At 37.7% G+C, this 27247-nt stretch overlaps 1 protein-coding gene across 6 annotated transcripts; it reads right to left on the bottom strand.

The window, feature by feature from the left end:
* Window positions 1-285: 285 nt before the first annotated feature.
* CSNK1A1 (casein kinase 1 alpha 1) lies at window positions 286-25605 on the bottom strand. 6 transcript variants are annotated; one of them, XM_075209609.1, is made up of 11 exons: window positions 25104-25605; window positions 21067-21173; window positions 18326-18452; window positions 17809-17907; window positions 13445-13528; window positions 10392-10531; window positions 9051-9129; window positions 8237-8320; window positions 7160-7266; window positions 6315-6463; window positions 286-2256 (listed from the first exon to the last, which is right to left on the bottom strand). In XM_075209609.1, exons 1-11 carry the CDS (start codon window positions 25224-25226, stop codon window positions 2249-2251), a joined length of 1107 nt encoding a protein of 368 aa, XP_075065710.1. In that variant the 5' UTR covers window positions 25227-25605; the 3' UTR covers window positions 286-2248. The 6 variants fall into 6 exon arrangements, with proteins under 6 accessions (XP_075065710.1, XP_075065713.1, XP_075065711.1 ...); XM_075209612.1 differs by having other exon boundaries at window positions 6351-6463; XM_075209610.1 differs by having other exon boundaries at window positions 8237-8311; window positions 25104-25593.
* Between the last annotated feature and the right edge of the window lie 1642 nt (window positions 25606-27247).

Here is a 27247-nt window from a genome sequence, read left to right as displayed (position 1 = left end):
CCTGATCAAATAATTAATGGCACTTATCTCAAAATACAATATTGATCTGGCAGCAATAAAGATGATTTTTTTCCCCATACAATTCATTTTGTTGAATAACCCAAGGAGAAAATACACACTTCTCTTCACAAGGCACCAGTGATAAAGTGTGGTGTATATGGGGGAAGGGGCAAGAGGTTTGGATTACAGGTTAAATTCTGCTTTCAGTCTCTAAAAACGGAAGAGCTGGAACCACGTAGCTTTTTGCAGTGCTTACCAACATAATAAAATAAATAAGTTACACTGTTGAGGAATAACCAGCATTTTGATCTTTATTATTTTTGAGTTGGGCACAGGAAAAAGGGCAGTATCAGAGGACTGCTTTTCTGCATATATTCTGTGCAATTGGGTGACTCTGAAAAGGTATAAATGTTAGGCAATTACTGCAAATCAGGTTTGAGAATTAGCTGTATGCATGCAAAGTGTGTGGTTCTCAATTCAAACACTCCAGTGTGTCATTGAGTGAGCCATTCCATCATGGCAAAGATTATGCCAATCCTTTTAGTATTAAAGAAAACCATACACGTTAAAATCTGAACTAAAACCATACAGAGCACCAACATTCCATAGTAGTGGACCATCCTCTATGTAGGACAAACAAAGATCATGAAACCTTCCATTTATATCCTTGGGCAAGGTTAAAAAGTGATGGGAGTGTAGTGAAAAGTCATCAAGCCTAGTGAATATTTGTAACCAAATGTTGCTTTGAGAGACCGCACAAGGCATCATACAACTATGGTCTATTACAACCAAACACTGAAGCCGATGCTGGAAATACTTTGTTTTGGCAATTTTACCCATAGATTGCAAACAAAAATGCAGCATGGCATCCAGTTACAGGAGCTCTTCTGCAACTAGCCCTCTGAACTGGCTAGGAATCTCTCTTTAACATAAAGCGTCAGACACCCTCTTTACTACATTGCCTGCAGGGAGCATTGAATTATTCAGATCCCACCCAACCAGATCTTCAGTAAGAATGCATATACATTAACAGTCAAAGAAAAATGAGCCCACCCACTTTAAAATTTAAAAACAAAGTATTAACAGCTTTCAGATAATTGGAACGAGGCAGAGAACAAAAATCTAATCCATTACAGAAACAGGATAGATTTTTTTCATTTTTAATGAACTTTTAAACGAACAAAAAAATTTTTTCAAAATAAAAAACAAAAAACATCCCAGATCATGTTTACAGTGATTACATTTCCTAAGCCACTTAAACAAGCTTTTAAAGATGTTAACTAGATTGTGACAAAAAAAAAAGCTTATCTTTGTACAAGTTATTTTCCATCTTCTAAAGACTAGAATTGCTACGTTGTAATTTAGGTTTAGATCTGCACTGTAGAAGTTGTCCTTTTTAAAAACACAGAAAAGCTCAGTTTTATGATCTGCTTAAAATTGTAATCTTTGGTTAAATTAGGGACATTTATTGGTTTCAGATTATCAAGAATTGGCAAATTATAGTGGATGTGGTTAACAATATCCAAAACATTTTCTCCACAATGAGAAGCTGCTATGCCAGTGGGTCCTAATAACCTGGACACATGCAGTCACCATAACAACCAAATCAAGGTGACGAGAGATTGAAGTAATAATGTTACCCAGTCACTGCAGGGACACCTGCATGCACAGCAGGTGGGCCCTACTGTGCAAAAGCTAAGAATGTTTTAAGTGTACAACTTAAAAAACACAGAAGTGATAAGTGAAGAAAAAGTAAACAGGAAGAAACAATGGAGAGCTCTTTCTTTTAGACAAGGGTTGTCACAACTGTCTCTAGGAAACCTTTTCATGTTCTTCTGAAGGTGGTCATAAGCGGTATAAAGGTTCAAACAGGTTAACCAGAAGGGGGAGAGGAAAACAAAAAATAAAATTGGCATTTGCACAATTTCTTCCACCACTGTCGAAAGTCAGGTAACTGAACCACCCTTCCCAAACTTTCAGAAGGGGAGAGGGTAAGGGATGCAATAAAAAAACTGGACACCATGTTTCACTAATCTTAGTGATATTCACAATTATTAACAGCAGCTACAAGTCAGCACATCGGACGCCGCAGGTAGCCAGTTTAGACTGAAATTAAGTTCCTTTTACACCAAGTAAATGGTCTCCCACAACAACTGGCAAGTGTACATATGAACTAAAAATCTCTAGGCTTTAAGGGAGTGACGGGTCCAGCTCGTGCCAGGGTCTGCAATGTCTTCTCCTTGCGTAATCAAAATCCTGTTGGAAAAAGGAACAAAGATGCAAAAAAGTTTTACCAGTATATTTGGGGAAAAACAAATCTTACAAGAAATGAGTATCACAAGCAAGACCAGAGTTTATATGTTGGGAGTTTGTGGGGGTAGTGTGCACAGAAATTAGACAGACTGTAGGACTGAAATCCATTGCTGCTGACAAATTACTGTAAACAGATCATTTTATTACAGGTGACCATTTAAACTTTATTGTTCCATTGCTTACCAGCTTTATGTACTAGGTCACTGCTTTTTCTGGAGATAGGCAAAAAAAAAATGGAGCGCCATTATACAAATCAATCTACAAGCAGAAGAGTCCAACTTAGAAGTGTTTATACTCCATTTAAAAAGGAGAAATGTTAACGTCCACATTTTTCTTCTTCTTTTCATGTGTACTGTCCAGAAAGCTATTCAATTCAATTACAGATGGGTTGTTAGGAAACCAAGTCTGCTGGCTCTAGGTAAACTGCTGGAAGATTTATCATCTTTGCATCCATAATACAGGGGAAGCATTGACTGCATCCATGGATACAAGTGTCAACAAAACTGTCACTAAGAAACTCTGACCAGCAACAGCAGATAGGTTTCACAGGGTGTTACAGAGGTGGCATAATGGTAAAGATCTCCAGTAAGACATCAAATTGGTGTCTTTCGTGGCTCCAGCTGTCAGTCTACATATCCACTCTTCTATTTTTTATGTAGGCTTCAGAGATATGGATAACTACTGGTCTAAGTTAGCAAGATGACTGAATATTCTGCCTCTTTATATAATCATGAAATTCAAGTTAACAGTGTTTTTTTTTAAGACAGTTGACAGCAAACCACCAATTTTCTGGTATTTGGATGATAGGTGTCATTTCTTCATGGGATTCTGCTTCAGCATTTGTTCTCTGTATGATGTCATATAGACTTTGAGAGTTAAATATGCTCATAAAAGATGCCATACTCCTTTTTGAAAGTTAACTACATGACTGCTTTCTATACCAGGTTCGGAAAAGTAAGAAGTGTTCTACTGAACAGATCAGGACAATGCCACAAATACAATGCAGTTATTTTACTTGCAGAAAGCAGTTGTAAACTGTAGGGTTTCTCCTCGCACCTCTATATGTGCGCGGACGAGGATTAGTGAAATTTGCGATGTTCGGAGCCCACATTAGACGATTACAATATGGCTCAAATATATCCGTGTAGCTACTGTTCAGCAGTAGTCCTCAAATCAGTTATTATTATTAATTTTTATTTATAGGGCGCCACAAAGTATCCGTAGCGCCGTACAAGGACAAACAATGGCACAGTACAAGGTGAAACAGCACAGTACAAGTAACAGTAAGCACTATAACTCTGGGGGCTCAGGCACAGCATGAAAGAGAGGGAGGGGAAAAAGTGAATACAGGCAGGTAACTATGGCCCAAGAGGGTGGGCACGGATGACAGGTTGAGAGTCACTGAGGGGAGCGGAGAGAAGCGAGAGGAGACAGAGGGCAGAGGGACTGAGAGGAGGTGAGATGAGTAGCTGGAGAGCGCAGTTAAAAGTGATGGAAACAGAAGGTAGGAGAGCCCTGCTCAAAGGAGCGAACAATCTAAAGGGAGGGGAAGACAGACAGACACATGGATGAGACGAAGAGACGGGAGAAGAGGGAGAAGGGAAGAAGTTATGAAATCTAAAGCTATAGAGCAATGCTGTCAGCCTTGTCTAGTAAGATAATACAATGGTCTGCCATTCACAAAGATATTCCAATTATCTGGGATCTTAGCCCAAATTACTACAAGCTTTGTGGTAGACATACTGAGGATCCTTTTATCTCCCTCAGTCATCCTCCTAACACTGAATGAACACGCCTAAAGAAAACAAAAATACAATAGGAATTTTGACAACAACACCCCTACCTCAATTTTCAGGGGGATATTATCCTACTGTATGCTGGGAAAAATAAAGCACCCCAAACACCCACAACGACTAAAATCCCTTGAACAGAAGTGAATTTTAAATGTAAATTTATTTCTACAAAGTGATGACAAATGAACATGCAGAGGAACAGGCTGCCTGGTTAAACAAAGAAGAGTACTTTGAAATCTACCATGCCATCTCCTACAGGAACAGGCTTCCTGCCTCTTTATATGGTCTGGTATGTTAACTGTTTCAAGTTACTTGTTCCTGTGCCGATTCCAGTGTGACTGGCGGGCCATAGTTTTGCATTATTCCTAGCCCTACTCTGATTTACATCTACTCCCTTTGTGCAGGTGGTGTCACAAGTTTATTGGCAGGGTGGAAGACCTATGAACAGCAACATGTTTAATATCATGCTCCAGGCTCAGTGATTGCTGGTCTGGTGGTAAGCAAAAGACACTTCTAGAACAGGGAATGGGAAACAAAAAAAAAACAAAAACACAAAACTTGGTCTTGCTCAGAAAATACACATTCAAAGTTTCAACACAGCCATTTTTACATAACTCAAACATTAAATAAAACAGACCGCTTAATGGTCACAGTAACAGCTTAATGTCTCAGGTGGGAAATTGTGACCACTTAGGTAGTGTTAAAATACCAACACATTAAAAAACACTTCTATGTAAACACTTACAGGCATTGTATGAAGTAGCATGCTCTACGTAGACAATACGACAAATAGCTGCTGGCAAGTTTTGGGAGTTACTACTATCAACGCACATCTTTCCTGGCTCCTTCAAAGATCTTGAAAGCTTACAGATTGGATGTTTGTTCTAAAAACTTAAAATACATGTTTGCCTTACATGAAAGCACTACTATAACTAAAGATTTGATATTGTATTTAAAGCTGCACTGCAGTAGAGAAGACTTTGTGCACCAGCCGTCCATGGGAGGACCACCATCTGTGTCCTTTAACATACGAAAAATTACCACACACTGGCAGATCAGGTTTGTCTTAGAACTGCTGTGTCACAAGATCTGTCCAGTTAGGCCACCAATGGGGGAAACAAACAAAAAAACAACTTATGGATGCAGCATGGGCAGAGGGACCAGAGCGTACAAGGCTCAATCAACGTGGTTTGCTTGTAATCATTCAACCACGTTTTCTGCCAGTCCCAAATTATATCAGTTTGATCCAGATAAGATGTTCATTGGGATTTCTGGTTGTTCTAGAGCCACACAACTAACAATTTGCGGCCAACATTATTAAAAAATAAAAACAAACCACCACTCAAATCCCAATCAAGTTAGGCAACTTGTATTTTACTGATCCTTAAATTAGCATTTTGAATTAAATGTTACTGATAAGCAAAGCAACATAAATAAATTGAACAAAATAAAGGTTATTTGACTAGAGATCTCACACGAAACCTAACCTAAGGAAGATGGTCATATAGTAAGTCTATTGAAGCTCACAACAGGAGTGCATCTCACACACTTAAGCTCATTTCCTATAATATTGAAAGTCTGAGTGCACAAGTCTTGAAACAAGCTCCAACTTGAAAATTTTAGATGTGCTTTTCAAATACACGAGTTCCCTATTTAGTTCCTACAACACCTAGCAGCAGTCACAATTTTCCACCTAGTTTTATAGAACAGAGTCCACCACCATATCCTTGCAACAAGATGCCAAAGGGAACTGAAATTAGCCACAAATCCCTTTAGCATCAGAAGGGCTGAAATAGAAAGATACTTAATTTATGGAAACAAAGGAAGGCTGAGCTCTCAATAATCCTTGAAGTGTTAGGTCCAGGAATGTGAATTAAGAAGCCTTCACATACCACCGAAAACTGGTCCCCACAATTGGAAAAGGGAGTTAATGCATGAAAGAAATGCAGTTGTTAAGATGACCCAAAATCCCAGAAGATGAGATTGCTATTGATACACAAATAAGGAAATTTGAATTTAAAGTTAGTAGTCAAATTTTCCAAGGACGTCTTTTTGGATTTTTCTTCATTTTTTTCCTTTTATAAGCCAAATTGGTTTAAAAACCACCTCCTCGATCTAACACTCTTAAATCGTGAAAATCCAAATGGAGTATTTTTTTTTTCCAAACTTTTTTTTCCCTGAAACGTCTCTTGGTTCTTGGCTACTAACCTTTCATGTTACTCTTGGATTTGTCAGTTTGCTTGCCTGTGGGGGTTTGGGCTTGCTGGCCCTGCCCACTGGAGGAGGCCGCTTGCTGAGCTGCCTTCTGCTTCAGCATTGTCCAGTCAAATGTGTAGTCATATTGGTGGTTCAAGGTTCTGCAAGAGAACATAGTCAGATAGACACTAATCTCCATTGATCACCACAGTTACAAATATGGAGCTCTACACAAATTCCACATTTTCTCTTCAAAAAAACATGTTGGATATTTCACACTGTTGATATTTTGCCAACTGGGAAAAGGTGTCATGCAGTTAAGATTTTTTTTTTATTAAATAGCTTTCATCCCAAATAGCAGTATTTCAACCTAAGTACATGTTACTCTAGAAAGTCTTGGCACGAACACAGCCTGGACACCACTACTGCTCAGATCTCTTGTTAGAGCAGCTACAAAGAGCAAGGCTATATGGGTGCCAGGGAGCTGCAAAATAGAGCAAATGGTGCGAGATCCAAAAAAGGAATGACAAGCCACTAGTTTTTTGTGACGGGATTTACAAAAATGTATTAAAAGTGACAGCACATCTTGAAGAAAGTATTTCAAGCCCTTCAATATTGAAAAAAAAAAAAAAAAAAAAGACTAAATCAATGCACTGGTTCTCAAACACTGATTCATAGGTCTCAAGTTTACAATACTTTGAAACTATGTTGATGTGTTTGATAATGTTGTAAAGCAAAAAAACTGACTCAAATATTCACAGCAACAGGCGCTAAATATCTAGATCAGTTTCAAAGTGTTTATTTTCTTCCTTTTTGGATTCCGCTCTTCGAATATATAGATTTTTGCAGATACAAACCTGAACAGAATTCGGAAGAGCTGCCTCAGATACATGTAGTCTGGTGCCTCCTCGAAGCGCAATCCCCGACAATAATTGAGATACATTGCAAATTCTGCGGGAAATCCCTGTAATAGTGAGCACACAAAGAGAACTTGGACTTGACGGTAATGTGACAAAATCAAAGGAATAAGACATTCCTTGAGTGACAGCATTAAATGTTACCCACCAAGCAACTCTTCTACCTAGACAAAGCTGCTAAACCGGCCTAGCAGACAAAGATAGAAGGGAACATTACAAACACAGTACATAATGATTCTGTTTGAGCCATTGGGAAGGTAGGTGAAGAGCACAATCTTAGTCTCCTTTGTGATTAAGACCGCATTATTCAGGAATTACTACATTTAAATGATGGAATTTAAGTAAAAGCTTCATTAATGTAATCAAATGCTAGCCTGGCCATAGTCATTTCAAATCTGTGTCAAATTGATAATAGCAAGTCTATAGTTATTTGAGAAAAAGTGCCCAAATCATCTTTATTAATTTAGCAGTTGGTTTTAGTAAATACTTATATTAAAATAAAAACTTTACATGCAAGTCAATGCAGGAATGGTAAATGATGTAGGCAGGTATTGAGCTAGCAGGTTTTAGTCAGGTAGATTAAGGTGGAGTGGCCGTGTCTGATAACCAGGAACAGTAACCTTTTCTGTGAGCCCCACTGCTAAATGTTCATATACCTGCTATTATCAGCTATACCAATTAAAATATTCAAATGTTAAGATCCTCAATATGTTAATTCTAATGTTATTAAAAGTGAAGTTTTATATCCAATTTACCAATCTGGCGAATTTGGGGGATAGGAAGGCTTGGTTTCCTTAGTTACATACGGACGCCGTTTTTCGTGCTATCATTTCCTTAGTATTAATTTAACCTGAGAGTCTCTATTACTGTAAGCAGCAAAGGCAGAGATTGTAGAACAAATGTAAGCCAGTATGTCATCTCAGGACATGGATAGGCAACATCCACGTAGTTTTAATATAAAAGTTTGTGCTTCGCATTATTAAATAGCAGCTTTCTTTCCTCGCTGTGTAGACTCACCTTACACAAAACCTCAACAGGAGTGGACATCTTCTTTTCACTGATCTTTTCGTACTTTTGTTTCTTAGTTGCTGCCTGCGGAACATGTGGTTCACAATATAAAAATGTTGTGCAATACCAGATTAAATTGGAAGGATAAGATAAAAAGTATTCAACAGGCTACTAACAACTGCACAAAGGAAACAAGACATCAATTTGCTTATAGATATTCCTTGGCCCACTAACTGTATAAAAAAAATAAATAAAAAAAGCTCAGTCTTTAGTCTACCACAAGCTTTGAGTCTCATATTAAAAGGTTGCACAGACTCGGGCACCTTGCCATACCAACACTATCTTGCGAGGCGGAAACTATACAGAGGGGGCATTTATTTCACTATCTTGGAGTTTAGATAGAGGAAAAAAAGGAAAGTGCCTTTAAAACAGTTTTAGTTTCAAGTTAGCAGCAATATGCACAAAATAAAGAGCATACACTTGTAAGTTGACAGTGAACTGAAATGTCACTTCTGAAAACTGTAGCAAATGTTGCAATGACATTGTAATTGGCATACTAAAAAGAGTAGAAAATTACCCAGTGTTATAATTCTGGCAAATAAAAGTTTGTTTAAAAGCCTAAAAAGACCTAGATAAGCAGAATGAGTTGCAATAAATAAAGAGAAATTAAATGGACCCAACACTATAAAAGGCAAAAGCTCTCTAAGGAATAGAAACCAAAACATAGAGACAATGGCCAACTAATATTGGAGAACGTAGCTAAAATGATGGCTTGCATCGAACTAATGATGCTTTAAAAACTATTTCACAGTGCATGGCCTACCTTCAGTCCTTGCCAAGGTAGGCTGGTTCTGTTGAAATACATTAGCACATATCCTAGAGACTCCATATCATCACGGCGACTGAAAGAAAAATAAAGACATACTAAGGATATAAGTTGAACCTTATGTAAATTATATTTAGAACAGAGATACCAGCATTTTCATTGAACTGAGAAGCAATAAAATAAGCTGCAACAACAGTGGTAACCAGGTTCAGATCAATCATTTGTAAAGAGGATTTCTCTGTTATATACCAGATGCTGGTATAGGATTTAAGTTACAGTGTGCTGATTAAGATATCAAATTAAAAATGAGAAAAAAAAACCCCAAACAAACTCATTACTCATTGAACTAAAATACTGTATAATGCAAAAATATGTAAGTATATTTCTGAAAAAGACAGCAAATCACCCAAAAAGGTTTATTTTCCGTACTGAAAAGTGGTATTCAAATGCAACACTTAAACGTGGGTAACAGGGGCAGTACAAGTATAGGATGCATGAGTTTATAGAGGATGGTGATCGAGCTATATAGCATTTGGATGAAATGGAAAATCAAGCTGCTAAAATATAGTTTTCAATAGACCAGCATTTTGAAATATTCCCATTTGCCAATACTTCTGTATACATAATTTATTTTATAACACAGCTTTGAGGATATATTCATGTATGTTATGTAAAATGTTCAAAAGGCTACATAGTTATTTTATTGCTAGCATACATAGTATTTTGCAGCCATCTTTTGATCATGCAGAGGAGAAGTAATTCCAAAACAGCAAACATGTGATTCATTTTGAAAACACTGCCTACTGACTAGATTTAAAGAGCAAATACTTCATTCAGGAGTTCTCCTTATTTCTACACATTTACATAAGAGCAAGCTTATAAACTGTCAAACCGGACACCACAACTTTAGTGCAACATGCAAGCTATAAGAATAACCAAGTTGTTAAGCAACAGCTATGTTTCTTCCACATAACAGAATGGGGGGTATTCAATTGTTGCTTTTAACGCGCTAACACAAAAAAAACAAACGAGCGCTCTAAAAACATTAGCGTTAATACGGTAATAACGCGCTAAATTTCATCTCCCTGAGCTGCGAGATGAAATTCAGCGAGTAAACTACCGTATTAACGGTATTTACGCGCATATTACCGTATAAACTAATATTTTTTGAGCGCTCGTTTTTTTGTGTTTTAGCGCGTTAAATGCAACAATTGAATACCCCCTTAAAGTCTGGTATTTTCTTAATAAAATTGTTTATTTGAAGTGCCTTTGCCGTTACAGAGCATATTCATATACAGTAGCTTATTTTTGTTACATTATATAAAGAAACTTCTTTACCTTTGCTCGATTCCTAAGTGAGCATTGATACTAGCATAGCGGGCTGTGCCAGTCAAGTTTTTGTCTTCTCTGTAAGGTATGTGTTGCCTTGTTCTGTTGTCTCTGTACTTTTTGGCCAAACCAAAGTCTATAAGGAATAACTTATAGGGAAAACAACAAGTATTAAAAAGTTGATCACTGGAACAAAACCGCAGTTCACATTTGGTTAAACACATGCTTTGGCCATTGTTAACATGACATGGATAATCAAAGATTCTTTGACAAATCACATACACACTTCGTATTCCAGAAAACCCACTAATATTAACATTTAAAGTAACTTGCTTCACCAAATGATAATCTGCAAGATCTCCAGTCCAAGAAAACATTCAGAAATCACAACACTTGACCAACTGGTTTCACGAAAATGTGGCAAACCATGGAAACATTTAGCTTTACTTATCTGTATGGTATATAACCAACAGATATATTTTAAAAAAGAAACAAACAAAATAAAAACAAACCAAACTACTTTTAATATACAACCCTTAGCTGCACAGTTATGTTATTACAGATCAGGGAAGGGAGAGTCTTCCACACTAACTGCTACCCCACACATGGTGCTTTTCTACATTGTAGGAGCAGTGCATCTGCTTAGTTTCACAATGACTGCTAATTGCAAGGATATTGGAAACTAAGGGAAAGCGCAAGCTGATGTCCATGCAAATTGCAGTAATGATGAAACACAAAAAACAGACTCCTATGTGCTCCTAAGATTGAGAAGCACAACAAGTTTCTATGCAAGAGTGGAGCACCAATGATGGGAGGCAGACTGGCTAAAGTGCTGGTAGAGTGTGGAAGGACTCCCCCCAACAAACAGGCAACAAAGACCTACACCAGCAGTCAGATTTGGCTTTTTTCAATGGTAAAAAAAATAATCTGGAATCCATAAATACTTAACTGTAGGAACAAATTGTACAGTCCCTGCCCCCCCCCAAAAATAATTGTGGCAATTGTACTATGGAATTGCTGGTGTCCACAAGTGTTTTGGCCACAAGAAGCATCAATGATATTTAAAGCTGTTTACTCCCTACACAAAGCTATATACCAAAAATTAACTTCTACACATAGCCAATATTAAAAGCCATGTACAATGCTAAATATCAATTGCAGTCTTGCCGTGTGAAAACAGTACATGTCGGTTTTCACTGAAAAATCCTCAATGCACCTGACCAAAGAAACTTTCTAAAAGCACAGGACAGAAACGGAGTAGACAAAAACTCTACCTCCGTACATGAAAATATGGCTCAAGGTCATTTTGTTAAATACCAAATCTCAGTGCCCTTTTTACACCTAGTCACTTTAATATTACTTTACGTGTGTTAATAAAATGTATGAAAATCACATTAAAAATTATGCGTTAATAATGGCATTGCCACAATTGTGTTCTAAAATGTAATACAAAACATTTACACTGCCAGACCAATAGATTCTATTGGCAAAAGAACAATATATGCGCACTAACAGCAAATTTTTTTAATCCTATTTATAAAATGTAGGTCATAACCTACATTACCAAGAGACTAATTTCATGTAAGTGATTTGTTTCAATAGATAATTTTGCAGGGACAAAATTGAATTCATTCATTTAACACATTTTAAAACATTATGAAGCTCACTGGGGTGATACTTTCACTACGCTACTAGCAGTTTAAAAATAAACTAAAGGAGACATAAGCAGGAGTGAGAAACGCCTACATGGGACCATCAGAGGCACCGGAGGAGAGGAATATTTTCTTGTATATATTTCTACAAGTTCTTACTGATGAGTGGAATTATCCAAAGTGTTATAGGCAGGCTACATGGCTTTGGAGGACCATCAGAAGAGATGAAATCATGTGTGAGAAGTTGGGAATATACTGCAAAACTGTCCAAAAGCTTAAAGTGGTACAGCACTATTTGATATGCATTTACAGGCAGAGGTATCAGGTCTGTAACGTGTCTCACACAATGCAATACACTGGAAAGCACAATCCAGTGAGCACAGCTGCTTTTGTGCCGAGTCATTTCAGGCTGCAGATTGTAATAATAATGAACACACCATTTTCATCTGTACAGTTTTATGTGGTTTAAGAGAAACTGTACAATGAAGCCCGGAGCCATGACTATAATTTCCATGTTCCATCAGTAAGTTAGGTCCCATACAAATATAAAGGATAGGGATGGACACCTTAAACTGCTCAGCCTGAACAGAATTCATTTTTATTTTTTTTAAAAGAAAAAAAAAATATATATTTAAATACATTGGTTGTAGAGTAGTATATGCTTCTTTATGTAATTTGTCACAAATCTGCTCTAGACCAGAAGCATAGTGGATCTAACCACAATGGAACAAGCACAAGAAACTGCAATAGTAGTTTACACTTTAAAGTATAATGCATACACAGAAGCCAACATAGGAGACTGGATAGTGTTCTTCTACAGTTTGCATATAGGACCAAGGCATTAAACACAACTGAGTGCGGTCCACAAATACACACAATGCTCAACAGAGTAAGTTACAAACATTTAAGACCAGCATACAATACGTAAAAAAAAAACCAAACAATTTAACAAAATTGTTTACACAACCCATACAGTTACACTATATCCATAATTTGCAGGCAAGACATTAACCATTGTGCTTTACATTACAATATATGCAACTGCACCAATGGGCTTAGTGATTTTGGCACACAGCTCCAAAGTGTGCAGTGGCTTACTTCCTAATAAGGATGTAAAATGATTTTATTTCTCATCTCTGAAGCATGCTCTTATGCACGTTGCACTTAACATTAATTATAAAAAAAATGAAAATACAAACATTCAGCGATTAAGAAAAAGGCCAGGAAGATTTCTTAGTAATGTTACATGTTTGCCAAGTATGTCTGAATAATGCCAACATAAGAGGTGCTTGTGCAAGGCCTTTATTGTTTAGTTAAAATATGTATAAGTGAAAACCAAGGATAAAAAAAATAAAAAAAAAAAGCACATGAATCTGGGGTGGAAGTTGGAATAGGAGACAGTTTTCAGACCTGGTTTAATCCTGAGAAAGATGGGTCCTGAGAAGTACTAACAGTCATGCTTCTTTTCCTCTTCCCCACTGGAGATTCGAAACACTGAACAGACAATAGAGGGTGGCAGTGCATCAAACAGTATTGCTTACATTGCAACAATTGCCGGCGCAGACAGGCAACACCGAGGCGGTAAACAGGGGAGTCAAATGCCATCCTCCTTCCACCAAGCAGCTAATAATTTGAGTTTACCCCTTCCAAATAGTTCTTACAATAAACTTTACATTTAAGAAAAAGGCCATTTAAGGTTATGACACTGTCCACTTGTTGCCAAATAGCAACACCCATTTTTTTCTTTATATTAGGAATGGATTAGCATCGATCACTTCCATAGCAAAAGAGCAATGAGCTTGTCAGTTATGGAAGGAATTTAGAAAGCAGCTTTTTCATTCCCAAAATGCCCTTCCTCACCCATCCAAATGGTTTTAAAAGCAAAAAAAATCTTCAGTAAGGAAGAGGTGCACGGCATTTTGTCACCTGAAAGGTTATAGCAATATAAGCATGCAGGGCTTGTTACTATAGGAGAAGAAATCTGACAGTTAAAAAAACAAAACAAAAAACCCCCTAATACACAAATATCCCTGTTGTAGGCCAAATGATGTTGGAACAAGATTACCAGAAACTCCTGCCAAAAATACTTCTGCTAAGAACTGAGCAATATTACTAGCATGAATTTTACATTAGTCTCTAAAAGGAAATGTTGTGCTTTATTATAAATAAAAAATAAACACCCAACATAACAACCCCTCCCCCCCAAAAAACTACCAATAAAAACCAAAAACACCCCCACAAGTGAAAATATCAGTTTGTGTAAAATTACATTTTTGAGTATTGAAATTTGGGGTCCAGGTCTTGATTTTAGGGTCTAGATTTTGCAGGAGGAAGTGAAATGCTGGAGGGAGGGGAAAGGGGGCAACATATAAGCATTCTTGGGTAACAAACACTTTATGAGCAAGTTCTCACTAAAAGCTTAGTGCACAAGAGAACCAACTTACTTCCAAGATGACCCTACAAAAGTTAAACATACACAACCAATTTGTGGGTGTAATAATGAAACACCTTAGTTTAAATGGAGTGCATATTTTTACATGATGCTATTTTATTTAGCAAGGAGAGGATTGTAGGTAGATGGGCAAATATACTAAACTGAAATAAAAATAAATTTACCATGCGTCATATTGTTGGGTATCAGTTTGACTATAAAACTGACCATAAATAAGCTGCCAAACAAATTACACATGTGGTAAGGAGGCAGTCTTTAAAATGTGTACAAAAGTGGGTTTTATTTGCAGGTTTAAAGAAAAAACAAACAAGTTCTGTTTAAAAAAAAGCAACGCTTCTAGATTGTGCATCTGGAAAAGTGTAAAGCCTGAACTTGTGTAATTGACTTGCAGTTTCCTCGGTAACAAAATGTTTATTGCCAGTGAATTCTCACCAAACAAAAGACAAGCCATGTTTTAACTTTCACATGTATACTATATGGGAATCTATGGTTTGTGATGGGTAAAGAGATGTCAGCGTAAATTTCTGTTTAAAAAGTAGTTCAAAAGTTCAGACGTTGTGCGAAATGTAGATATTATATAACGACAAACAGCCGGGAGCTGGACTGTACAACATCTTCCTAATTTCTCTGTCCAACCCTCTTTAATATAGCATTTTTGAATGGCCTAGATGGATTGAGTCCTCTAGCTATGTGAGCTTGCCATGATTGACTTTTGCCTTCAGTTAAAGGTGGGGCATGGTATCAGGGTATTCTAAAAGGGGTGGGGGTTGCTTGCCATGAGAAGAATCACATTTATCAAGTGTGTGGAATTTGTGAGGAAACCCACGAAAACACTAAGGGGGGTATTCAATTGATGGCGGGATCACCGCAAAGCCTGCGCTCGAAAATTATTACCGTTACTCCCTGAGCTGCGAGCTGAAATCCAGCTAGTAAATTACCGTATTAACGGTATTTACGCACAATATTACCGTATTAACGGTAATATTTTGAGCGCGGTCTTTGCGGCGATCCCGCCGTCAATTGAATACCCCCCAAAGAATATCCACACACCAAAACTCAGACTAATATTTTAATTGGCTTCTGATATAGTAACCGCTAGTCTGTGTGGTAATAAATTTAGACTCCAGTGGGGCAGGGACTGATGTACACGACTACACATTTTCTGTACAGCTCTGCATAATATGAATGGCGCTATATTAAAAGATAAAATACATGTTCACAGGACCAAGTCATTGCGAAAATGGTGTGTGAAGAACAATTGTGAGAGGGGACCCGCCCTATCTGATGCAATACGAGAAATACTCCACCCAAACAATTAAAGCAAATAGAGAAGAGGTGGTTATACTCATTAGCCCCAGATTACAGGGCAACCATCATGCAAAGTAAACTATTCCATTAGATAGAAATTCTTAAAATTTGCAATTGATTGTATGGCTACTTTTGCCACCCATCACCCAGACATGAGTATTTCATTATCCAAACTAGCTGCGCATGCAGGTCAAACATCTGTTTGGGCATGTTCAAAAGTTTGGGTGTACAACTACCACCAAAATATGTTATTTTATCCCAGAATGACAATATCCGACAGGCGTAAGCTTTCCTGAATGCCCAGCATAAACCCAAGGGGAGGAGGTTGAAAGGACAGGGGAGTTTCCATGAATTTGCTGTGGATACTAGGGTACTTTGGTAAATTTCCAGACTAGATGATTTAACAGCACCTCAAATATCCTTGACAAAATTTTCGTTTGTAATGTGTAGAAATGTCATGAGGTCCATGCTACCAATTCCAACTTTTGTTGAAACAATCGAGCAGGACTTTTCCCAATACACAATCACTACATTCAATGGACATGATGGAACGAGAATGGGCAAGAATAAGAGTGGGGAAGAATAAGAGTGGGGATTTTACAACATGCCCATTTTAAAGTAGCATACGGACATTTCTACAGATCATAAGTAAAACACCGAAGAGCCACTTGGGGAGTGGGATCCTTACCCAGGGGTGAATATGGTATGGGGAGAAGATTTGAGAGGCAGTGAATGTTGGCATACAATCAGTTGCAAGCATTACACAGTGATATTTTGTAGGTAGTTTGTTTCCAAGATAGCTGCCCTTTAGGTGTTCCATAAAAAAAAAAATCCCACACTAGGTACAGAAAAAAAAACCCAAACCCATCAAAAAAGTGTTGTTACACATATAGGGAGGCTGAAGCACCTCAGTTGGAACACAGTTCGCTTAGAATGTTCTGGCCTCAAGTTGGCATTCATACAGGCAAACAAAGGTAAACATTAGCCACAACCAGATAATACATTTTATAACATTGGCAATCTTGCTTACACATCTGTTTATTCTAAATAAATTATCCCCAGTTGAAAAATCAGAAAACGTTATGCACGGCATGCTTATCAATTTGCCAATTGCTGCCTGTCTGCCCGCTTTTTACATATTGGCTCTGTCAAGGAAGCACGTTATGTTAGCTCAATAAACTTAATGCTAGAGATAAAGAAAATAAAATAAAGCATGCAGAAAAAAATTAAAAATGTCTTATGATCTATAGCAGCAGTTTATCAATGGGAGAGCTGCGATTAAAATGAGATATGCAGGGTCAGAAAAATGTTTTTTTTGGGACAAACGAAATGTGAAGTCTTAATTAGGCACACAATGAAAATAAATGTTTCAAAATGCTTTCCATCAACTGTGTGGTTATTTTCTGAGCAAACAAAGCATTACTGCTCAGCGGTTGTGTACGTCAACAAAACACATTCTCAGGATTTAATTAGGAGCGCCGAGAAAGAATTTGTAGGCTAACCAAAGGCCCAATAATGCAGCTCACAAGTGTATTAGCCTAAACTAAACACTCAGTTCTTCTGTAGGTATATAAGTTAGTACGACAGCATTTTTCTGCCCATTTACATTCACTAAATAACCCTTACTTGTAAAAGTATATGCTTTGCTTAAAACCAATTGCACGTCTCCATAAGTCACCTCAAGATTTAGGAGGAGAAACATTTGTGAAATGAAGGTAAATTTGTTTCCAAGATAAGAGATGTTTATGCATAGCCCATTTTAATCACAGCTCCATTGATAAAGTGTGTAGTATAATACTAACAAATTAACATTCAATAAAAATCTTTATATCTGGGACAACATTAAGATTTGTGCAAAAACTAGATTAAAATGGAATAGGATTATTAACAAGCAAATCTTATGTGAAAATTAAATCACTACAATTAGTTTTATTATAGTACAGCTGATTGAAACAAATAGAAAATAAAAAAACAAAACAAAACACACTGGGAAGCACAGGCAGATTATACTAACCTTATTACAGTGACGTCCAATGCCCATTAGGAAGTTGTCTGGTTTGATGTCTCTGTGTATAAAATTCTTTGTGTGGACATACTCAATTCTACTGATCATCTAAAAGAAAAGAAAAAAAATTCTCCACACATTGCCAATGTGTACAAAACACTCAGAAGAATACTTCCAAACTTTTTATAACTATTCAAAATTAAACAAGATTAATATTGATAATAAGCTGCTCAACTACACAGACTGAGCTACATGTAGTTATGGTGCTGTATGGCACTAAAGGAATCCCCCACTGATGCCCCAGGCACCACCGCCATTCAATACAGAATGCAGCAAAAAATTTATTATTTTAAGTAATTTAAATAGAAATGTCAAAAACATTTTCCCATAGAGCTTTCAGCTTCTACTTGAGCAGTAAAAAAAAGGTAGCTAAAATAGGTTTTTAAAATGCCCATTAACACAATGGGAGGGGGGGGGGGGGGGGGGGGGGGGGGGGCGGTGTGAGTAAGAAAATAAAAAAAAATACCTGGTCTGCTAACATGAGAACAGTTTTCATTGTGAACCTGCGTGAACAAAAGTTGAACAAATCCTCGAGGCTTGGTCCAAGCAGATCCATTACTAGAACATTGTAATCTTTTTCTTGCCCATACCACCTTGAAAAAAATAAAAATTATGAATATAAAAACAGATCACTTCATTCATGATTTTTTTTTTTAAAGCATATGCATAAAAATATCCTGGGAATCTAAACCCCGCGGCATCTGTGGGAATGACACATCACATGGGTTTAATAGAATACCGATAAGGAAAGCTATAGTCAGAGAGATAATAAGAAATGAAAATATATCCATTGCCAACTAATCACCACCTTAAATAGTGGCTGCAGAGAGGGAGCTGCATCCTTCGTAAAGTCTGTTTCTGACTGGTCCTCCCACTCATCCCCACCCCCACTCCCAAATAGGATCCCTTGTGAACACTTTTACACAAACTCAAATACATGCCACAGTGTAAACAGCTACTTTTCCTTTGGTTATAGAGATACCAAGATACCAAACACAGGAATATGGAAAATGTACAACTCTGCAGGTCAAATAATTTTAAAGAGACTAAATAAACAGCCACATTATTGTTACACATCAGAAAAAACAGCACTTTACACTTTAATACATAATTACTATTTACCTTTTTAACTCTTTCCCCCTAAAAAGGGGGAAAACTGAAAATACATGCAAAAAATGTTTGTGTGCCCTACAACCACACCATTGCCACAAGTAAACACTGAAACAATTTGTAAGCCAATGAAGAATCTTCAGGTATGAAAGACTGGTCATCACTTCCATGTTCACTTGCATAGAAATAATGCACTACCTACTATGGTTATTAAAAGTCATCAAGGGGCTGGTGAACACTTCGGAAAGGGTGTGTACTGGTCTAGTCTCCAACATTATACATTGGATATACAACTCTCCACTCAAGATAACATTATGTTTTCTAACGTTACATAATAGCAAAAAAGTGCAGACATTTGCAAGATCTAGCTAAAAAAAAAAAACAAACAAAAAAAAACAAAAACAGGTGGTCTTAATTTCTGTAGTCGAAATAATTTCTGCATATCAGTGTACTGACATTGCTCGATTCCTACAAGAGGGTATGTTCACTACAAGACGAGTGTATTATATTTATTGGCTAATCAAATGTACACTAGTTATTACATTTTCAAAATCAATTAAAAAATAACCCTCTTTCAAAAAAGAAACCCCCTAACTTGCAATCTCATTTATACATTGTAAGACCTCTAAGTAACAACACTCACATATGTAACTCAATGTCTTTTTTAACATTGCTGAACAGCATTTTAAAGAGTAGACCGAAAATGCCAGGATCAAACAAAATGTATATGGTGCAGACTAACATTGGGTTGTACAGTATCAATTTCTTTAAAGCTTTCCAAGCAGCCACAGGATCACAGCTCTCAGTATGTCATGTTAAAGCAGATGGGAAAGGAGGAAGGGGGGTATTTTACATTACACAAAAACAGACAGAGCTCAGAGAGGGAAACCAAAGCCATCTGCTCACTAACATGTGCCTTGTGACTGGCAGCCCATGACAGAGCAGTTATAAAGAACAATAAACCAAGGGAAAAAAAAAGTGGTAGATACCAACACAATAGCCTGTCACAATGTTTTTTTCTTTTTTTAAAAGCACTTTTTGGCTTCAGATAACTGTATTTGCAAGACTTTATTCTTATTAGTTATATGCGTTATTATTAATTTGTTAACTACTCAGTGAATATAAACATGTCCTTTTTAATCAGCTGGTTTATGATTTTAGGTTTCATGCTTGTAAATATAGTCAGTGTTACAATAGCATTTCATGTTGACAACTTTCCATTCCCTTTAAAAATGACGGGGCTGCATGTGACTGGGAAATGTTATGTGAGGAGACAAATGAACACAACCAGGAAGCCACACAGATAATGACAAGAGCAGAGACTCAGCACAATGGTCTGAAGCTTCTGTAAAATTGAAAACATCCAATAGTAGTGTTTACTACAATCTTAAGTTCTATATTCAAATTGCTTTGATGTGCAATCAATGAATAAAACAAAAGTGCTCACATGATTTAGCTATACACAATGACAGAGCATTAAATAATCATGTACGTGGATCAGGTAATCTGAAAATTGCAATTGTCAATAATAAGCACAATTACAATTACCTTTTACGTCTTATTCTACATTCATTATTGCTGCTTTTGAGCTCAAACCGATGATTAAATGACCAGTAATATTTTTTAAGCACCTCTTCATAACACTATTCCATAGTCAGTCAATGGCTCCTCGGTCATCACACATCATAAAATCACCTGTGCGTGGCTAAAACAATGGTGATATAGTAGTGATGAACAGAAGCATGTATTCCAGAAAACATCAGCCATTTTGACTGGTGAAAAGTACTATATGCATATTTTGGATAGCAACACCTATGTGTAGCTAATGCTGGCCATAAATTGAGCAATACAATTTTACAATGTTCTGGGTAACACAAGAGAGACCATATATGGGTCAATGATCTGTCAGTCTGTATGCATCCAGCATACTAGGTAGGCTTACTACAAACTCTTATCCAATGGATTTAAGGATGTTTAAAACAGATTCAGAGATAGCTGAGCTCCCCAGAAGAGCACAAAGCTGCCCTGAGACAGATGTTAAATATCCTTTTGATGTCTGATTAAAAAGAAACAAAAGTTGGTAAAGTTATGCCTTACCGGATGTGCGGGATGCCAACTCCACCTTGCAAAATCTTATAAAGTTTGCTTTCATACAACAGCTGAGGGTGTCTGGCTTTCTGTGACTCCAGCTTTACAGCAACTTCCTGCAATTAGAATAAAATCATCAAGAGACATTATACATCCCCCTTCTGAACTTACAATTCTCAATGCAGAACGCAGCCCACCATCTACAATGATAAGTTTTGGATGGCTAGGAAAAAAAAACACAACCAAAGCATGCAGTTAAGTCACGATAGGTTTCTTACATATGTTACTAGGCTGCCATTTTTCACCTAGGATTTCACTTGAATATTCTTTTTCCTTTCAGTGCAATATCTTCATGATTTTTTTTAAAAACGAAATACCATTTTAAGACACATTAATATTTATAGCCACGATAACTGAAAAAATAAAATAAATCAAGAATTCCAGTTAGCCTGAATAAAGGATAAATAATTAAAAGGGCCTTGCTGAAGAGGAAGGCGAGTCAAGTTTATCACGTTAAATGTAAAGCACGTTTCATGGCACCTGACGCACATTTGTATGGCCGCTAAAAATTCGTAATAGGGTTCCTGAGCTTTCATTTTCCACCTATTCTTCCATTAGCAGACAAATCAAATCCTTAGCTGCAAGATTTATCATATATGCAGACTGCTAACCTGCTCCTGCTATTATTCCAAACACAGTTGATTTTTTATACCCAACTACTATTGCACTATCCCACACAGCAATGACTGGCCACTGCACAAAGACTATTAACTGTGTGCAACAAACATTAACAAAAGTGAAAGTAAGAAATCCAGTCACCTTTTGTGCACAAAAGGTTTGTTTTGATGAAATGTTCAATTTAAATAAATGTAGGACAGGGTAAAGCAATTTCTAATTTCAGGCACTTAAGGGCATATATAAGAATTTTTTTTATTTATTTTTTTACACAATCCCTTTCAATCCTTATCGCAAAGCAAAGGATTGAAAGATTGTGTGCATTTATTAAAAAACTTCAACAGGAACAGCAGTCACAAAAAACTTCTGATCCTGTGAAGACCCCTCATATCTTTTCTATGGTCACCATCGCAAGGTGACCACCTTTGGAATAGTGACTGGAGAACAGCAAGATGCGGTGAGGGGTCTGAAGATCCCTCTACCCCAATGCCCGCCATAGAGCAGAGCTGAAAAGTTACACATATGGTAGTGTACACCAGCCTGAGCTTCTGTACATTACCGTATGTGTAAAAGCAGTTTCATTACATTGCAGTAAATAGCAGTCCCCATAGACATTTATGGGGACTGCTATGGATTTCAATAAAAAACAAAGCAGCAGAAATCTATATCTGCTGTGATGCTCTGCTGATACATTTCAACCACACATATTTGCGGCTATTCCCCTAAAATGGCAGTTTCCGGAGAAAACACAGAATAAGAAAGCCCCTAAAAACATAAAATGAGCATTAAAAAGACCACTAAATGTCACATTGCAGTGTTATACAAGGCAAACATAAAAAAATGTATTGTAAGTATACTTTGTAATACATTGTTCAACTGACAGCTCATTTACCTGCTACCTCCTAACAGCATGGCGAAATCAAATTTTGTAAAGTATCAACACTCCAATTATTGAATTTATATTACTCAGCTCAGTGATACGCAATCATTGATGTATATTTAAGTCAAATAACTACTTTATAAAAGAAAAATTACAATTCAGGTGATATTTACACTAGCAAGGAAAGTAGCTACAAGAATGTCATTTCTGTTATTGGCAATATATTGTACATAAAGTAATAATGATAATACTATAGATTACCATTTGTAGCAACTGAAGCCAACCTTTCGTAAATCAGCTACATGGTGTAGCAGCTAATTGCAGTAGCAACATTAAAGCTATGTGGTTAATTAAAAAATGGGCCTTACCCAATGGCACAGAGTTAAACATTAGCCGAGAATAAATACATAAAAGTAATAAATGGCCATAAAGAGCTGCAAGAGTTGGCCAGACTAAGAAAAGTGTTGGGTAATGTTGATACTTCCTGTTCAGTCCGTTTGATGGGAGACGTTAAGGAAGTGTAAACTTTAAATGAGAGTTGTTTCTGTTGGAAGCCACATGCGGTTTCTATTTGTATTCATGTTATTGTAATAATCCAAGAATTGTTTATAACATTTATATAGTGCCACCATATTATACAGCGATTCATAGAGATTATGATTCACATCACTCACATCATTTGGACTTCCGTCCCATGGAAGTCCAAATTCTCTATGACACAAACATACACTAGGGTCCATTTTGTTAGAAGACCATTCACCTACTAGTATATTTTTGTGGACCCTGGGAAGAAACTGGGGCATCCGTAGGAATCCCGCACAAACACTGGGAAACTATGTAGAAACTCCACACTAATGGTGCCCTGATCAGAACTGAATCCATTGCCCCAGCAATGCTGATCAATGTGGCAAACTTAATATTTTCTCTTCGTGAGGTCAGTAAAATGTTTGCGAGAACATTGTTAGCAAATATTTGAATGTATTCCCATCTGTATCACTGCTGCTAGCAAGACACTAAAATAGAAACATAATGATCTACCAAGAAAACTGGCTTTGGTAGACATTTTACTGCTATAGCTCCTGTGTGCCATCACAGCCAAGATCACACCAGCTCAATATTTTTTCTACAGACATCGCAACATTTATATGTCTATAAAACAAACCATGATTCTAGTAAGTCCACATGAGAAACAGGCCCATTTTTTTCCATTGAAGCTTCTTCCTTTTTATTATTGGTTTATTTCAACTGTGAATAAAACAGGACCTAAAGTAAACGGATTGCCAGTCTGCCATTTCGAAAATTGAGTTCTGTAAACCTATGCAAATATTGGTAGAATTTACGCAATCCTGTTTAGGCCAATTTAAACTTTTAAATTTAAACAGAAAGTCACAAATAATTCAATGATTTCTTTCAACGTCTGTACGACAACAAATTATGGAAAAACAATGATACATGATGCCAAATAGTCACAAAAGTAAAAGTCCCCTGAAGTTACCACCAGATACAAAAGATATTTCAGACATGTCAAAGATATATGGACACCATACTTCTGGACAGTAGCTAGGTCACTACAGGGAGAGCCTTTCTGAACATAAAATTACTTGCATTAATAAAAGGTCAAAGGCTCATAAAGTTAAATACGGTCACCTTTCACATAGCATATAGTTTAGATTTATCGTACAAACTGAAAAACATTGTTCAGCAGGAAGAAACCAGTTTACTCAGATCAGTGTTCAAAATGCCAAACGGAAGTCAAGAAACTAGAACTGTGTTGTAGGGTTATAATGGAACAAATCAGGACAAACCACTGGGCAGACCAATTTACAAACAGATCTTAGAATGATCAATAACCAACAGAAAGAACAAGGAGGCCCACACACAAAATGCCGCAGACTAGTCATTCCTATACTCACAAGTGCAAAGTATATAGACTCCTAAATACTTTTTCTTATACAACATGATAACATGATGTAGATAGGGATTTATCTACACCCACACAAGACACCAATATATATCTCATATATATATATATATATATCCACACATTTTATACACACAGTATTTGGCACAGCTGGCTCTCTCACACGAGTTAGATGTCAATATATGCCGATTCTGTGTTTGTATAGGTTTTCTTTCAGTACTAAAACATACGGAAAGGTTAGTTAGCTTCTGACACAAAATGACTCTAGAGTTAGTGTACCAGGGATCTAGACTGTAAGCTCCAATGGGGCAGGGACTGATGTAGATTACATATTCTCTGTGCAGGGCAGAGTTCTAGGATAGACGTTATATAAACTATAATTTACTGCGCTCATTGTAGCGGATCCACCATCTATACAGCATTGGAGATATAGATACAACAGAACAGCGAGTCCTTATACCAGTTACAAACGTTCCATACTGGAATTGGGCGCAATACAGGGAGCCCTTAGGGCCACAGAGGAAGCCTGCGGCCAGTAGAGGGCGCTATATGGAAGGAAGGCCGCGTTACCTCGCCATTAGTGATGTTGATCGCCAGGTAGATATCCCCAAAAGAACCAGATCCGATTTTCCGCACCAGCTTGTATTTCCCTCCGACAATAAACTCGGCTTTTGAGCCGCTGCTGCTCGCCATGATCCACGGAAGTAGGACAACGACGACCCTGGATAGCAGACACACCAGCCCGTGTGGGAATTAAAACAGAGCCCCGGATGAAGGGAGTGATATTCCAGGATACCGGAGGGCTCGGTCTCCGGTTTCTTTGTTTGGTAAAAGGTGATCGGGAAGTCGTGTTACCACTCCCTTCACTCTCGCTGCCCCTGTGCCCAAGCGTTAAGTGGCTCTATGGAGCCTCCCGGACCCTTAAGCGCCGGGTTGTTTTTTAGTCTTCCCTCCCTCTGACTCTGCCGCAGCCCTCCGCTCCTTCCTTAGGCCGCCATCTTGTGTTCTCTTCTTCCTGCTCCCCCCGCTTTCTCTCCCTCACCACAAAATGCCCTCCTCCGCGCCCCAGTGCACCCTGGGTAGAGACGAGGAGAGGGCGGTGCTATCACAAACAGAGTCCTCACAGCCAGTTTCTAAACCCGCCCCTCTGAAGCCACACCCAGCGACCTGGCAGCCATATTTCTTCCGGGCGCTGTAGTTTAGTTACGTGTTCGGGTGACACAGCACACGTCTGCATTAGCGTATATTGGGGGTGTTGAAGCAATTCTGATTCTGCAGCGATTATGGTTTATAACCCTACTCGTGATGCCTGTTGTATTTCACAGAGCAGCTCCGATACGTCCTAAAGTGACCACGAGTTAATTATTTATCAACTAAATTAAGTAAATGTCGTGGCGGCAGCCACTAAAGACAAAATGGTTGCCTGCTCCACCCGCTCCCGCCATGCAGACCGAGGTCACCCGGGGAAAAGATGGCGGCGCCTGGACGATGACGAGGGGCACCAGTAGCTCTGTGGTGAATGGCTCAGTCACTGTTGTCAGACATGACCGTCCCCTTGGTAACCAGCTCATACAGGCGGCCTGCCACAGGCCCCGGGCGTCAGTTGGCGATAATTGTGCTACAAACTGATACCACACCCCAAACAAGACCTCCCTTACATTAATTGTAATTACTCATAAACAGCCATGACGCTGCATCGCCCTTCATCCACATACAATGGGGTGTTACGTCACCACACATAAGCTGGGTTATCACTTTGTGGGATAACAGCGTCCACAACTCCCAAACCTTTTATCTGCTCTGCCAGTAACTTCACAATCTTACCAAACCTGAACTTTATGTTTAGTAAAGTTCTAACTAGTCAATAAATGCAGTCCCAACTTTATATTTACTTGTAACAAAACAAGGACATGCCTTGTACAATGTTAGAGTACATATACATTTAGTAGAATAGTATTAGGAGGTTCTGACACTTGTTGCATAAAAAGTCTCAAATTGAATTTCACTTGTCCTTAAAATAATAGGGGGACCAGTGCTAATAATATCACTTGCATGAGATAAGATAGGGGTTCAAAACCTACATTATTTGTTACACTGCTATGCACTTTCTCTGAAGCTCCTACTTTACCTCATGCTGAATTGAATCCCCTGTTTTAATGAGATGCACTTTTCACCTTTCAGTTGCACATTTCTAGGTGCATTTTGCTTTGCGTGCAGCAAAGCTTCAAACAAAAGTGCAACATATAAGGTTAGGTACACTGGAGAATTTTCCTAGCCAATCTGTTATCTACAACGATTGTACCTAAGACTGAAGGTCCGACCTGTCGGGCGATTTATGCGTACACACTACACATGAGTTATCTTCAGATCTGTGCTCTTCATCTGATCCAATAATTGTTTAGAGAATGACAGCGCAATATGCATTCATTCATTTCTGTCACACTGATTAACCGCCTTGTTTTCGCTAGCCACATATATCAAATTTCGTTAGCTTCTGTGACTCTGAAACAAAATATTCAGTTTCAGAACGAACAAATTAATTATTCCATCTACAGCACTTTACATGTAGTCACCAGGACATGTTCATTGCCAGCATCGACTGAAAAGACCATGGGATATATTTACTAAACTGCGGGTTTGCAAAAGTGGAGATGTTGCCTATAGCAACCAATAAGATTCTAGCTTTCATTTATTTAGTGCATTCTACAAAATGA

Source organism: Mixophyes fleayi, chromosome 4, assembly GCF_038048845.1.
Source record: "Mixophyes fleayi isolate aMixFle1 chromosome 4, aMixFle1.hap1, whole genome shotgun sequence".
NCBI lineage: Eukaryota > Metazoa > Chordata > Amphibia > Anura > Limnodynastidae > Mixophyes > Mixophyes fleayi.
The sequence above is the reverse complement of the archived record's forward strand: the minus strand, read 5'-3'. Positions and strand labels throughout refer to the sequence as shown.

Bases quoted from the DNA above. Each gene is read 5' to 3' on its own strand.
- CSNK1A1 (XM_075209609.1), bottom strand. From the start codon at position 25,226: ATGGCGAGCAGCAGCGGCTCAAAAGCCGAGTTTATTGTCGGAGGGAAA. The intron at 13,529-17,808 runs GTTAGTATAATC...TTGTCTGTTCAG, and splicing joins TTGGACGTCACTGTAATAAG to TGTTTCGAATCTCCAGTGGG. The intron at 7,267-8,236 runs GTGAGTCTACAC...TCACTATTACAG, and splicing joins CTGTTGAGGTTTTGTGTAAG to GGATTTCCCGCAGAATTTGC.